A 14961-nucleotide genomic window follows, 5' to 3' on the forward strand; every position below is an offset into this window, starting at 1 on the left:
AAGCTACCTCAACTGCATTGAGTAGCTGAAATCTTATGAACACCTCCAGTCCCCAAGATGAAGCTTTTCTATGTGGTGTGGCCATGAAGAAAATAAGTTTGCAACACTGATCTAAAACACTATACAAGTGCCCACATTTATATTTAGCTGATAAACAAAATGGTTTAGTAGACCTTAGGGACATACACTTGCCTAGATAAAAAGACGACTAAACATATTAACTTCAGATAAGTACTACGGATGAGGGATGTTGGATCTTATCAGCGTAGTCCAGGATCAACTTGCTGTGGGAAGGGCAAGGACTCCTTGTGAGGTGCTTGTACTTGCACCCTACTTGCTAGCTGTATTTTTCATATCAGCCTGTGGCTTTGATAGGGGTTTGATGAAGCTGAAGCTCCCCCCACTCCTGTGTCCTGAAGGTTTTAGTTAGCTGTAAATGAACAAAAAAATCTGTTAGCTTTGTCTCTGGTTTTTTCTGTTATACAAGAAAGGGCAACTCTTTCTGATTTTGAGGTTTGAAGAGAAAGTGAATGCAGTGCTTCCAGTTTCATACTGTTGTGATAGGTGTAGGATAATGCAGGTAGCTGTATCTGGGGAGATGGCAACTGCTAGAGCATCAATATGTTAAGTTTTCTCTACCACCATTGTAAATGTGGGGTAAGAACTGGCAGGGAATGGGATGGACCTGGTACATATTCTGTGTGACATGTGGTACGCATTGAGGAGTGTGCATGTTCCCCTCTGCAGCATGAGGGATTCATAGTAATAACCTCTTTCCTAATCTACATTTGAGATAATGAACAACCACACTGGTTTCTATTGTGGAGCCTGTGGCCATGAGTTATCATAAACAATATTTTTTTAAAATACTTATGTTAATATCTCTTTTATGTTTGAGATGGAAGAAATGGATATTCACTAAATAGAGCATTTTATTTGGTAATATTTTGTACTATGGCTCACTGGCTTCAACTGAACTACTCATGGCAATAAACACTACACTGTGTAGCAAGTGTCTGCAGGATAGGTCCCTGAAGATGAACAAAATTATAAAAAGCAATTTCTAAAATTCTCTAATTTCATTTTCACCCATTTTTGCACTTTTATCGTTTTTGCTTTCATGATACTTCAGGAAAACACGCAAATTTTTTACTCCATGTCATCCTTTTTAATGTTACATGGTGCTAGGTAACATGCATATAATTATAAAAGCTGTCCAATTTTGTGTGAAGATGCAAAAAAGTTATTTACAAATTATTTGGGGATCCATAAAATAAAATGTAACACATTGCCTTACCCTGCAAATTTTACTGTGCAAGGGTTTACTTCTGCAAACCTTTTCTCATATGACTTATCATGAACAACAAGTTGGAGTAAGTGTTAGTGATGATAGAAAGGCATTGTGGTATCTGATGCTACAAAACAACATGAGTGTAGACTGAAAAAAGTAGGGTTTTTTTTACAAGAGGATTCTAAATGGAAAGCCTTAATTTTAGAAAAGCTTAGCTGTTCATCAAACTAATTTACAGCAAATTTTGTACAATGCAGAAAATAATTAATCTTGCGTGTTTCTTTTAACAGGCTCATTCAAGCAAAGAGCTGGAAGAGCAGTTGCGGTCTGTGTCCAGTGTCGATGAACTCATGACAGTACTCTACCCAGAGTACTGGAAAATGTTCAAATGTCAGTTGAAAAAAGGGGGCTGGCAACACAACAGGGAACTCTTCAGCTTCGACACAAGATCAGATGAGTCAGTAAAATTTGCAGCAGCGCATTATAATACAGAGATCTTGAAAAGTAAGTGCAGGAATAAAAGGTGCACCAAATACTTTAAATCAAAATGTAAAGAAATGCAATGTGTCAACAACATTCTAAAACGTAAGCACTGAAAATAAAAATGGCTAAACCTTTAGATTTGTACTAATGTATAAGTTAGGACCGTTGGAGCAGTACTTAACTTCTAATGAAAGGGCTGCCAGGGCTTCTTGTTTTATTTTTCATTTTCATGACTGAGGTGAGGAGTGGGGTGGGTAGTTGTGTTTAGTCTCTAATCTGCAAAAACAACAAGGAGTCTATGCATTGGATTAAGTGGGTTTTACCGCAAATGCTTATGCCCAAATAAATATGTGTATTTTGAAGGTGCCTCGTTGTTCGAACTGACATGGCCAGTCCTGAAGTGCTAGGTTTATGAACTGCCTTAGCCTAGAGATGCCAGGTCTCAAACTTGGCAATCCCTGGCACAACCTAAACATGGCTAAGAAACTAACTCTTCCAGCAACTTCTTATGGCATGCATTTTGTAAACTCAGTGGGATGTGTGATGGAGGTGTTTGCATCATTTTCAGTTGGTACTGTATGGCAGAGATTTGAACCTAAATCCGGAAGTCTTCAGGTGGAAGGAATCTCTCTGCTGTGCTGGCACTTTGAAGACTTTGCTGGAAGTAAGAAGGCATTAATTGGTGACTCCCAAAAAATGTCTCCACTGGAGAAAAATGCAAATAATGCATGCATTATTTTACTACTGATATATGCCTCAGATGCATTGGGAAGCTCAAGGCAAATGATCTTCAACCTCCTAGAGTAGCCAAGCAGTGCACTCCTTAGTGTGGTTTATTCCCATTGTATAGTGTATATTTATATGGGTTGAAACTCACTGGTGCAGTACCTTCAGGACCAAGGGAGTTTGCTTGGTCAGGAGAGGTCGGGTCTGGCTCTTGCATCTGGCTGTGTTCAAGCCCCAGCTGCTGGCCCCGACTGCCACCTCCCATCACCTTGGAGTAGCTCGGCTTCCAGCCCCAGCCAGCAGGGTTGCTAGCCCTCTGCTGCCAGTCCTGCATCTGCTGGTCCTAATCAGGCTCCTGGCCACACTGCTGCCATCTGCAGCCATACTCCTGGACAAAGCAAGGCTCCTGACCACAGGCCCTCCTGCCACCTGAGTCCCAGCTGAAAGGCCTCTCAGACCCAGGAACATCCACAGTTGTGATTGGATCAGAGCGACCCATTTTTTTTAATGGTTCAATGTGTGGTATTACACCAGAAGAATTAATAGACATTGACAGAATTGTTTTTATTTGTATCAGTCTTCCATGGAAAAACATTTATAGATTTTGTGGGGAGGAGGATGTAGAATTTATAAGAGGAGCATTAACATTTACAATACAGTAGGCAAGTTTGAATTGTTATAGGAGGAATTGATTCGATAACAGGTGGAAAGTTAATTTCCACTTTGAGCCACAAAGCCTAAAAAGTTAGTCCTAAGACAGAAAACGGGGGCTGTGGTGAGGCCTCAGCCGTGCAAAATTGCAACTTGACAGAAATGCCCAGCAGGAAAATCCAAGCATAACTTTGGACAACCAGGGTCTAAGGGTCTAGCCTAATTAACATTGAAGATTAAGGAAGAAGGCATAAAATATTGTCTTGTAATCTTTTTTTCCATCGCAGAAGCACAGAGAGCACAATGTAATTAACAAAATTAAATGATTGTGCAATTGAATACAGGTTGAAACTTTCTTGTCTGGCACTCTCAGGACTTGACTGGTGCCAGACAAGAGAATTTGCCAGACAACAAAAGGTCAATATTGTCCAGCACATTACCAACACATCTACTGCTTACTGCGTTCTTAGAAAACATTTAGGTATAAATTGCAGCTAAATAACAGCACAGAACACTGAAAGCCAGGTCTGGTGGCTGGAAATAAACTTCATGGGACCATGGGAAACTTGGCCACACCCATGATAGGTGGTTATCTGGCTAAACAGAATCATGCTTGATTATGGAGTTTAGCAAAGAAAAGAGTTCTGAATTAGAAAAGTTCAACCTGTATTTTTTACCTTAGTAGTACAGGATACAAATCAAATATGCTTTTTAATATACCATATGATCCAAATCCTGAAGTTTTACTCAGGGCCAGATCGTTCTCCTCTGCAAATATTGTAGGGTAGGGATAGGAAGCTGGCAGCACAGGCATGCGATTCTAGACATTTACTGCAGAAAGCATTCTTGTCGCAAAAGAAATGTGTATTTCATTGAGTCAAGCATCTAAATGCACAGTCACATGCTAGTCTAATTTCAAGCTTAAGCAAGTTCCTGTTTAATCTATGGGGTGGATGTTGTTCTTGTTTTAACTAGCTGATTTATAACACATGAACTTCCCTATAACTTGGCAGGTATTGATTATGAATGGAGGAAAACTCAGTGCATGCCACGTGAAGTGTGTATAGATGTGGGGAAAGAGTTTGGAGCAACAACCAACACCTTCTTTAAACCCCCATGTGTATCAATCTACAGATGTGGAGGTTGCTGCAATAGTGAAGGACTGCAATGTATGAATATCAGCACAAGTTACGTCAGCAAAACGGTAGGTTCTTATTCCAGTTATATTTCTGAGTTGTCTTTGCATAACTTTCCATTTAAAATATATTTTAACATATTGTTACACGGAAAACATCCCAGAGTCTAATTTTATTTCAATGTATAATTCATTTGAACACACATTGTTTCCAGAATTGTGATATGCTAACTTTAATAATGACTTGATGGGGGAAAAGCTGCGTTAAAAGAAATTTAAGTTGGAAAGTCAAGCACTTGAAAATTATGAAATGCCAGACTTGTGGTTTTCATACAGCCTTAATGCTACCCCCGATGTGTCACATTTATGCACTCTCTGAGATGGGGTGCCATGGAAAAAAACAGTGGGTGACCATATTAATAGACTTTATCACACTGTGTATGCGAAGGGGAAGAATTGAGACTGGATGGTTACTTAACTTTCAAATTTTTGACTTTCCAACTTAAATTTCTTTTTACACAGTTTTTCCCCATCCAGTCATTATTAATGTTAGCATATAAATGTACCACAGTTCTGGAAACAGTGAGACTTTCCCACTTAGTTGGTTTTTTGTGCAATTTCTAGCAACATTTGTGAAGGACAAAAAGCCCTAAAGTTAAATACTGTTATGTGCAACTATACAAATCACAAATTTAATTATTGAGCAGCATAGTTAAGAAGCCTGTCAAATAATGATTCACTATTGTCATCTTGTCAAATCAGCTGTCTCTTTCTTTTTCCTTTGGTAGTTTAATTTTTTCCTCCCCTCTCTTGCTGGATGCTCTAAATGAGGAGGATCTTATTTTAGCATTACTATCTCCTTTATCACCTAGCTCCCTTTTTGTGAAATACTGTAGCTTTCTAAAAGGGAGGGGTGTGGTTGGAACCCCAACGCAGCAGCAGCTGTGGAGTGGCAGCCAGTGAGAGTAGGATTCCTTACCATCTGTTTAGTGTACAGTCTAGCTAAGTAAAGGATTAGCGAAAGGGAGAGATGATTCAGTGAAGAAAAGATAAATGGTCATAATCTTATCTTGGTCCTGAAAGCCTTTCTTCAAGCATCCTAGGCTGAAATTGTGCATTCTACCAAGGATTTCCAATGTAGAATGTGAGCTACTGTAGCATACCAAACAGCGACACAGGGATGATACAAGTCAAAAGGGTTTTTTGTTTGTTTAGAGAGAACTTATTTCAAAGATGCAGTTATTCCAGCTGGTTGAGAGATACAGATAGTAGTTACTGTCTCAAATATGTATTTTTGCCAAGTCCAGTATATGTGAATAAGAGAGTACCTCATGCAGATGTATTTATAGCAGATTTCCAGATTCAACGCCAGGCGCCCAACTGCAGTGCATAGGCAGCAGTCCATTCATGTCTGTGGACCAACATCAGTTTTCAACATAATTTATATTGCTGGTACTGATCATGACTTCAGTGATCAAGATCTTAAGAAAGTAGCCTTTTAAGAAGGGACAAAGGTCATTGGAGGAAACTTGACATGAACAGTTAAGGAAATACCAGAATTAAAATCAGAAGTTTCTGGAGGGAAGGCTCACAAAACTAAACAGAACCTTGCTCAGACCCGAAAAAAAAAAGTGTGTGTGCGTGTGTGTCTGCGTACATTATATACATATATTAGCATTATGTGGTGGTGGTGGTAGTGTGTGTTTGCATTTGGTTACCTGTTCCACACAGCCATGGAATTTCCTCATGTAGGTTATGTCTGCAAGATAAACTTGAATTTAAGACAGTTAGCTTGATATTACAATGTCACTGTCAGCCCCATCCCGTTTTGGACATCTGCAGTATATTGGAAAGCCCAAAATCTTTTTGCTAACCTTTTCTATCCTCTTTCTTCTAGCTTTGGCCCCCTTAACACATGGAAGAGTGGGTGGAGGGCCAGTTGAGAAGACATAGACTGCTGGGTGATCCCAGGGGATGGAAGCTATGTAATGGACTGGGAAGCCAAAAACCCTACCTCACAAAAGTCTTTTTTTTTTTTTCCCCAAACATTTACTATCCCCCTCTTCCTTCAAGCTTTGTATTGTTCCTGTATTATTTTCAGGGATCACATGTAGTCAAGGGAGGGGGGCAGTGGCTAGAGGGCCAGTTGAGAAGACTCAGACATCTGCTGCTTTTTGCACAAGCTTTGATAATTCAGTTATAGCTACAGTTATAAAAAAGCAATTCAATTATAGAAGAAAGAGTTTGCAGTTAATTTGGCAATCTTTGTTGATGCCCTTTGTTGTTTTCCTTCCTTCCTCGTGGAAAAATGGCCATTTGGTTTCCACGGGAGGGGAATGAGGGCAATACAGTGTGGGAAGATGACATCACATACCCACAACCACTTGTGGGGCATTTTTTCCCATGCTGCACCAGCAAAAATACACAGAATGCTACAGAGCTGAGGGAACTGTGGGATAGGTTCCCACAAGGCACTGCAGGGAGCCTGGGGGGAGATGAGGATACTCAAATTCAAATTTATAAAACACAGCATTACAAAATTGATTTTAATAAATTCAAATTTATCTCATAGTGTAGGCTTAGCCTCGGATTCCTGTCCTCCTCCCATTGAATGAAGTCTTCGGCAAAATTCCTTAGAAATGGTGTGCGAATTCCAAGACCAGCAAGCTTCAGAAGACTTCCTTCTAAAGGAAGCAAATTTAACTTTTTTTTTATATTTTTATCACCTGAAAGTGATCATATTGAAGTTATGCAGTAGTCATTCAGTATTGCTATGTTGCAATGAAATGAGCGTAGAATACAGTAAACGCTTTCATATCTGGCATTCTATCATCCAGAACACTCAAATAACTGTCATTTTAAACTGTAAGGAGACTTTAGTTACATTTTCCATAAGTACAGTATAGTGAAAGTAAATACAAGTAACTACTATATAAGTTTACAGTGTACAGTAATACTGTTGTTGGTAAATAAAGTACTCTGCATACATTTTTGTTTGTTAGTAGCTAATCTTGTTCTTTTTAGTAGCATACACTGCTAGGTATACCTCTCTATTATCCAGAATATTCGAATATCCAGCAACCTCCCAGTCCCAGGGTTGCCAGATATGAAAGTTTACTGTATTAGATGAAAAGATATTGGATCTGATTTTTAAAGAACCACACCAAAATTTCAGAAGCCACTCACATTTTTTCACTCCTTCCTCTCTAATATTTCCCAAATAAAATAATAAAAAATGTCTATTTGCTATACATTATTTGATTTCCATAAAACCCATGATACCACTTGTCATAGTAAATCCCCATTGGTATTCGTCAGAATAAATTACTGTTACCACTTGGGGAAAAAGCATGAGAAAATAGATTAATCTTCCAGACCAATGCAAAACGAATGGCAGTTTTGGGGGACTGTAACTGGACATTGGAGACTAAAAAACAGCTAAAAATACATACATGCTTTCCTAATATCTCTTTTCCCAGAAAAGCAAATGATGTAGTTGCAACAGGGAGAACATACAAATGGGAGAGGAGATGGTCCACAAGATCATTTGTTTACTTAGATGTGGGCCACAACATGAAAATATCTGAGAACCCCAGGGCTAGGTAATTTAATTTAATTCAGTAAACGTTTTTTTTAACTTCTGTCATTCAGTAACATCTTAAGTTTGGTGGTGGTAGCTAGTCTAGTGAAGAAACTGACTTTTTTTTTTTTATTAATTTACTCATTTTATAAAGTGTTTCTACACCATGTGGGTGAGGCAAGCACAATTAAAGGCTAGTATCTTAGAATCTGATGGAAAAGCAGCCATTCCCCCATTCTACTCTGTCTGCATTTCAGCCACGATGTCTATAAATGCACTTCTTCAAGAAAGCCTGCCTGACATCTTTCCCCATTTTGTGCCTTTGGCTGCCCTCTGCTTGTTGAAGTGGCAGAATGCATAAAGTTTTAAGTAGTTTAGGGTTATAATTGTAGCAATAGTTTCTCAAGTGAAAATATTTCTCAAAATAGTTTGAAATAAATTTTAGAGAATCTTTTCTCACAGGAAACAGACTATGAGCTTGAAGTTCCTTGCAATATTTGAGAAACACATGTTCATATGAACATTATCCAGTGGTATGCATCGGAAGAAAGCTTGAGTTATTTATGAACTATAGACCTGCTTTTCCCATGGCTTTTTTCTGTTTAATTTGACAAAAATAATGATTTAGTTTAGTAATGTTAATATGAGCAGTTGTATCAATGCAGAGTCATTTCAATGTTTTCTTTTCACATTGTAATACTCATTAGTTTACAGTGTATAACATGAGTTACATTACAGAATGTGGCTTAATGAAACCTAATATGTTAGCAGAAGTTAAGTGCATCATTTGACTTGAGTTTTTTATCACATTTTTCAGTTTATATATTGCCCACAAAGTTCAATATAATTTTTTTCAAAACAAGGAATGTGTCAAAGGCATTAACGATATCTCTCTGGCTATCAAATTACAATTAATTTTCTTCATTTATAGTGTAGAAGCTGGGAAGGGGTTGAGCCAAACAAAACTTCTGCCCTCTGGTTGGAAAGCTCTAGCCAAACTCTTCTGTGTTACACTGGAATAATTAGCCTGTACTTCAGCCTATAGTGCCTATTTAGGAAGTACACAGTTCACAAGTCCTGGAAACCAAGAATCAATTTGTTGGCAGGAAAGCTGCAAAAATAAACCACAGTCCCTCAGAAAAATACAGTACAAATTGGGATGTAGAGGAGAGAACTGCATAAATGCAGTGTTTCTGGCAAAAGGGAAAGGATAAGTGTACACAGAGCGTCACTTTCAGGTGAGGGCTTCACATGTGATTGTACCAGAAATCACTGGCTATAATATTAATGTATTTGTACCAGAAAGAATCTTACCATTATCTGTCTGAAGAATTGACCAGATATTGACTTAGAAATCTGAAACTTAAATAAAGATTGTATGGGAAATATGTTAATCATTGCTTCTTTTTGGATTTTGATAGCTTTTCTGGAAAGGCAGTTGGGGATTCTCTTGATTAATGTACTTTACCCTGCTCAAAAGGTGTAGGTACAAAATCTGGTTTTCAAGGATTTCAAAAATTATGCTTATAGAATTAAAAATTTTGTTCCTTGAAAAGCATTTGTTAAAGTTACATATATGATTGTGCAAGGTTTCTGATCACAGTATTACTGTTGTTCTCAGCAAAAAGTTTCTTATTGTAATATCAGACCCGCAACTCCCAGGAATTACGTGGTATTAAAAAAAAATTGTCATTCGGTGACGCTGGACATGTATGCTTCATGATATAACACTGCTACCGGGCTCTCTCATGTTCTGCTTTTCATAGATTTCCAAATGTTTTAAAAAGGAGACCAGTGTTGTCATCCGAGTTTTAAAGCTGGGGAGACTGAGGCCCACAAAGTGGTGATGTGACTCACCACCGATATATGTGCACTGTAGCTGGGATTGAGCCTCCCAGCTTCATTAAACTGATTTCTGCTAGCGGAGCTTGATCTGTTCCTAGCAGAGCACAAACTAAAAATGCTAAAATTACGAATATGGACACTGCAGCTTATGCTGGACCTTGAGCTCTCAGGTCCATTTGACCCCCAGAATTAGAGAGCTTGAGCTGCAATATCCCTGCTGCTGTTTTTAGCACACTAGCCTGTGCATGGGATCAGTGGCCTGCATCCTGCTGCAGGGTAGACATACCTCAGCAGACCAGTAGAAATAGGTTTCCTGAATCCCAGCTCAGTGCTGTACACAGTAGGCCATACTGTCTTGAGTGATGGATAAACTGATGTTTTATTAGAAGAGGAATGTGCTGAAATATATTTACATCAGACACATATTGGGTCATGGACAGGATTTGAGAATTCTGGAAGATAAAACTTTTGAGTAAATCTTTGACTTGTGTAAACTTATCATTTGGATAAGTTACATTAGAGGCCTTTTGTACAGGATCATTGAATGCATTTGAGCTTTTAAGTGAAACAGAACCATCCCTTTTAGGAGACGTTAAGCAATATTCTTATGTTTATATCATTTAAAGTTGTAGGAGAAATTGTGAATTCTCCATTGCAAATATTCAGGAAAGAAAACGATGCAAGAATGCACACAGAGGAAGCTGCCATAACTTGACTATTTATACTCCAGGAGTACTGGAGTCAGGTGAAGGCAGATCAGTGATGGCTGTGGAGATTGTATTGAAGTTATGGCATGGAGTTATATATATTAATTATGCCTGAGGTAAATATACTTGCTACTTAGAGCTATCCCCAGATTCTCTGAAAGAAATTTCTGATCTGTTTATCTGACTGTTCTGCTTTGGAAGTAAAGCGCAGTTTGATGTATTTGGCAATTCTTTTTACATATGTAAATAAGATAACAAGTTAGAGTAAATAGTGTCTTCCATTTCTATCTACTGCCATTCAAATATGAAACTTGTTCATATCATTTCAATCAAAAAGACTAGATAACACCTCTCACTCGGAGGTGATTTCAATCAGAGGAATATGCACCACTATGATATATTCTTTAATTATAGGCTATAAAACAGCACATGAGAATATAATCAAAAGAAACAATTGAAAATTAAGCCAGATATGTTATCCCACTGTACATAAAGCACGAGCCTGTCAAAAATAAAAGATTAAATCATAATTTTGATACATCTATTGAATGTAAAGTGGCTTTATCCCACTTTGATCCCAGATATTAAATGCTCCAAAAATGGAGAAACAGGGGAAATGGACTTCATGAAATAAAGGACCCACTTCTATTAGCAATGAGTGTTTAAAAAGTGAGAGAATTAACACTGTCAGGCTCCTTGGGGCATGCGATAGAGACATACCTCTCAAAACTCTCATGGAAGTTATAAATTTAGCTATACCAAAGTTAAGAAATAACAAAAAATGTCAATAGTGTCTCATAGCAGCACTGGATGTGTGATTTGAAGTAACTTTTAATGAGCATTGATGAGTGCATTTCATTCCTTTCTGCTGCATATAGTGTTGGTGATGTGAGACAGCTAAGGCGGAAGACCTAGCAGTTTAATTGATGGAAAATTAGATACCAATTTATTCCAGAGTTCCAGTTGCCTATTTTGTGACTCAGATATTCTTGGGAGAGCACCAAAGAAAACCTAACTTTTTTTTTTTAAAAAAAAAAAAAAACAACACCACACCAGATTCACACTTACTTCCTTTTTCTCTATAAGTCTTCATACAGGATATATAACTGACTATATATCATAGATCTGTGCAACCCTCCGTAAGGAAAGAAATAAGAGTTTGAAGGCATAAATTCCAAGACTGAATTGTTTGAGACTGGTAAATATTCTCCCATAATAAAGCTTTGTACTGTCAAGTACTAAAGGTATATTTGTTTTTTTGTGTTGGTGTGAAAGAAGGGGTTCTCATTGATCCAGCATGAGGAGGAAGGTAAGTCCCACACTGAAACTGAGCTTTTGGACCCAGTTTGCCCCACCCCATACACCAAATGTGAGAGACCATGAGGGGACCTAAAGGAGGAAAACTTAATACAGTTCAAGGCTGACCAGGAAGGAAAACAGAGGCAGCGTCTCTTGATGGGAGAGAAGTCTGGTTGCAGCCCACAGAGTGAGCTGACTTGCCAGAAAGTACGTCCCTCCCAGCAAGAACAGACAGGCCCCAAGGGAGCAGTTAACAAGTACTGTTTTAAGAGAAGGTTAGAATAGAAAGAAATGGTCACACCAAAGTTTGTTGGATTGCCCGTTTTGATTTGTGAGTTTTTTCTGGTTCCTGATTTCCTTTGGACATGCTACAAGGAGTAGCACTGAAGTGTCCTTTTACCACTACCCCAGACCTCCCACAAACTGCAATGTACTGACAAAGGCCTGTACTTTGGTGAGGCAACTCTGGCACCATCAGATGTAGGTTTTGTTCTTTATTTGGTATGGTCTTGGAGTAAATTATTCTGATCTGGTCTAGTTTGACAGTCCCGATATTCCACTTTTTTTTTTTTTTGTTTATGAATTTTCAAATATTTGGCTAGCTTTTTATTGATTTTTTTTTTTTTTTTTGTACTCCTTCACCAGTTCATTTGGCAATAACAGACAGTGAGGATTTAGTATAAACTACATTTGTACAAAAATTCCTGTAAATCTACATTATATTTTAGGAATTTTGTGTCTCTATCTATCCACGAGCTTGTTTGTTCAAGAACTCCTAAATGCTAAGAGCTAGGGCCACCAAATCAGGACAATGGTATGTGCGGACAATTTGATTGTGTCTCATAAGATGGGAAGGGAGGGGGTCAGTTGGTAGGGGCAGTTGTAGTGCACAATGACCATAAGGAGTCAGCAAGTGGACAGAGAGGTGGACCAGGATTGTAATAACCCCACTGGGAGGGGCTGAAGAAAGGGACAGATCTCTGCTATATATTTCAGAGAGTTTATCTGTTTTGTGTATGTCTGTCCGTACCCCTAGTGAGGGAAGTGTACCACTCTGCTGGCTGTGCCTGCTACAGTGCTCATGGACAGACTGTTCTCACCTGGCCCCAGGCTGCTGCAGTGAGGGAGGGCCGGGGTTGTCCTATCTCCCTATGGCAGCCTGCATACTGAACCCTTCTTCCTCAGCCCCACCCAGGAACAATGATTTAAATGAAGAAAAACAAAACAGTTGAGTGAAGCACCTGCATAATACAAGGTAAATCTTCTAGTATGGCTATAGATATTGAGCATTTCTGTTGCTTTTAAATCTTTCCATAAATATAATGAAATAATTTATCAATGTCTGTCAGCTGATTGCCTAGAAATCAGTCAGATGATATTTTGTACACAGCTCTGTTTCGCATTAAAAATTGAGGTCCCTGGTGCTGAAATGTAAGGGTTTTTTTTATTTTTAAAAGGTGAAAAATTAAATGTTATGAGCAAGTATATGGTGTATCTTACACTGACGTGATGGCAGTGTTTTCAATTAGATAGCTGGATTGAAAAAGCCAGTTTTGATAAGGGGTTACCAGCCAGTCTGTTTTTCTCCAGTCAGATATAATTAACATATTATATATTACAAAGACGGATGTGAATAGTTACTCTTGGAAAAACTAGTTTATGGTAAGCTTTGTAGAAATATTTAGACAATAAAGTTCAACAAAGTGCACATTATTATAATGTGTCTGTAAACAAAGCCTTCTTTTCAAAGTAAAACCTCATGCACTTAGCATACCAAGAAAGTCAGCTCTCTGATAATGAATGCTTCAAAGTACTATATCCAACTGCTATTATTAGCCATTTTATCTAAATGCCTTCAGAGTAAAATACAAAAATAACTGTTAATTTGTGAAGTATGCATGCTAGGAAAATGCAACCAGATGAATGAATGATTTTGGAGGTGAAGCACATTTATTAGTCATTTTACAAAACACTAACTTACTTTTGATGATCTCTAGCGAGCAAAAAAAATTCTTGTGTCTCAGCACCTAGGCTAGGAAGTGAGCAAAGTTTCTTCTTAAATAGATCCTGAAAGCAGAAAATAAATTTGCAAATAATGGTTTAGTAATGGAGATCTTCATTAGGAACTTTAAAGAAAAAACATGTATCGAGGTAGCAAATGAAACTAAACTCTGAACTCATTTATACTGTGCAGTTGTGCCGACTGCAAAGGAATCGAGGCAAAGTTTGGACTATGTTTTCAGTGTTAAAAATAGTATTTCACTTTTTCTCAAATCAGAGACCTTGCTTTCTTTCCACCTTCTGGGACTGTCAAGGTATGAGGAGACTATTTCATTTATGACAGAGTTTTACATGAATTTTATCGATACAGTGCACATGGGGCTGCTAGCCATGATGGTTATTATGACTTTGCCAAGAGTAAAACAAGGAACTTGTGGGTAGGACTGGAGACCAAAGGCTAGTTACAGGATTGGAAACTGGAACTGACTGGTTTGGAAAGCTGGAATCTGGGTGTCTGTAGAATGGGGAGACATCTGATGAGGAATCATAAGGAGGGACTGGCTGGGCAAAGAGAGCACTTGCAGAGGGTAGGGCAGATGAGCCTTCCCATTAGGCTCTATTCCAGTCTGGAGCATAGAATCGAAAGCAAGATTTCTGAGTCTCCCTATATAAACAGATTAATTTATATGACAAGCCTAAGGGAAGGTTTCTTTCTTCTCTTTCCTGCAGAGCTCTATTGTACTAAGTGTGGTCTTGAAAGGGAGAAGGGAGTGGATTACCGTTTATGTGAACGCAATAAAAGTAACTCTCAGCTAAATGAGACAGTTCAGTCTATCAGCTGCTTAACCTTGGGGCAATCCCAGAGGTAGTTTTACGTCCACGAGCTAGCCAGCAGTGGTTCTCGAAAAGAAGCCAGCTCGTGAGCTGGCCACAAAGCCAGATGTTGTGCTGCATTTCTGCTTAGACAATCTATATGGGAGATTGACAGCTGGCTGTTACAGCTGCCAAACATGCTCCAGCGTGGCCACAGATGTTGAGTTCATTACTAGATCAGATGGCAAACAAAGACTCACAGGAAATAAATTAAAGAGACAAATGAAAGAGAGATTTCTAATAAGCTAAGTTAAAAAAAAAAAGATTTGACTATATCTACACTAGACACAGAAGTCAACCTCAGAGGCACAATTTTAGCTATGCCAATTGCATAGGTAAAATTGATATGTGCTTGGCTAATTAGCATGAC

General features: G+C 38.4%; 1 protein-coding gene across 3 annotated transcripts in view; it reads left to right on the forward strand.

Moving 5' to 3' along the window:
* Window positions 1-14961, forward strand: part of VEGFC (vascular endothelial growth factor C) — a 101706-nt gene that overhangs the window by 68550 nt on the left and 18195 nt on the right. For all 3 annotated transcript variants that reach the window (XM_074992987.1, XM_074992988.1, XM_074992989.1), the window contains exons 2-3: window positions 1582-1795; window positions 4165-4355. In XM_074992987.1, coding sequence (XP_074849088.1) covers window positions 1582-1795; window positions 4165-4355 — 405 coding nt within the window. The remainder of the gene's footprint in view (window positions 1-1581; window positions 1796-4164; window positions 4356-14961) is intronic.

Source organism: Carettochelys insculpta, chromosome 4 (assembly GCF_033958435.1).
Source record: "Carettochelys insculpta isolate YL-2023 chromosome 4, ASM3395843v1, whole genome shotgun sequence".
Classification (NCBI taxonomy): domain Eukaryota; kingdom Metazoa; phylum Chordata; order Testudines; family Carettochelyidae; genus Carettochelys; species Carettochelys insculpta.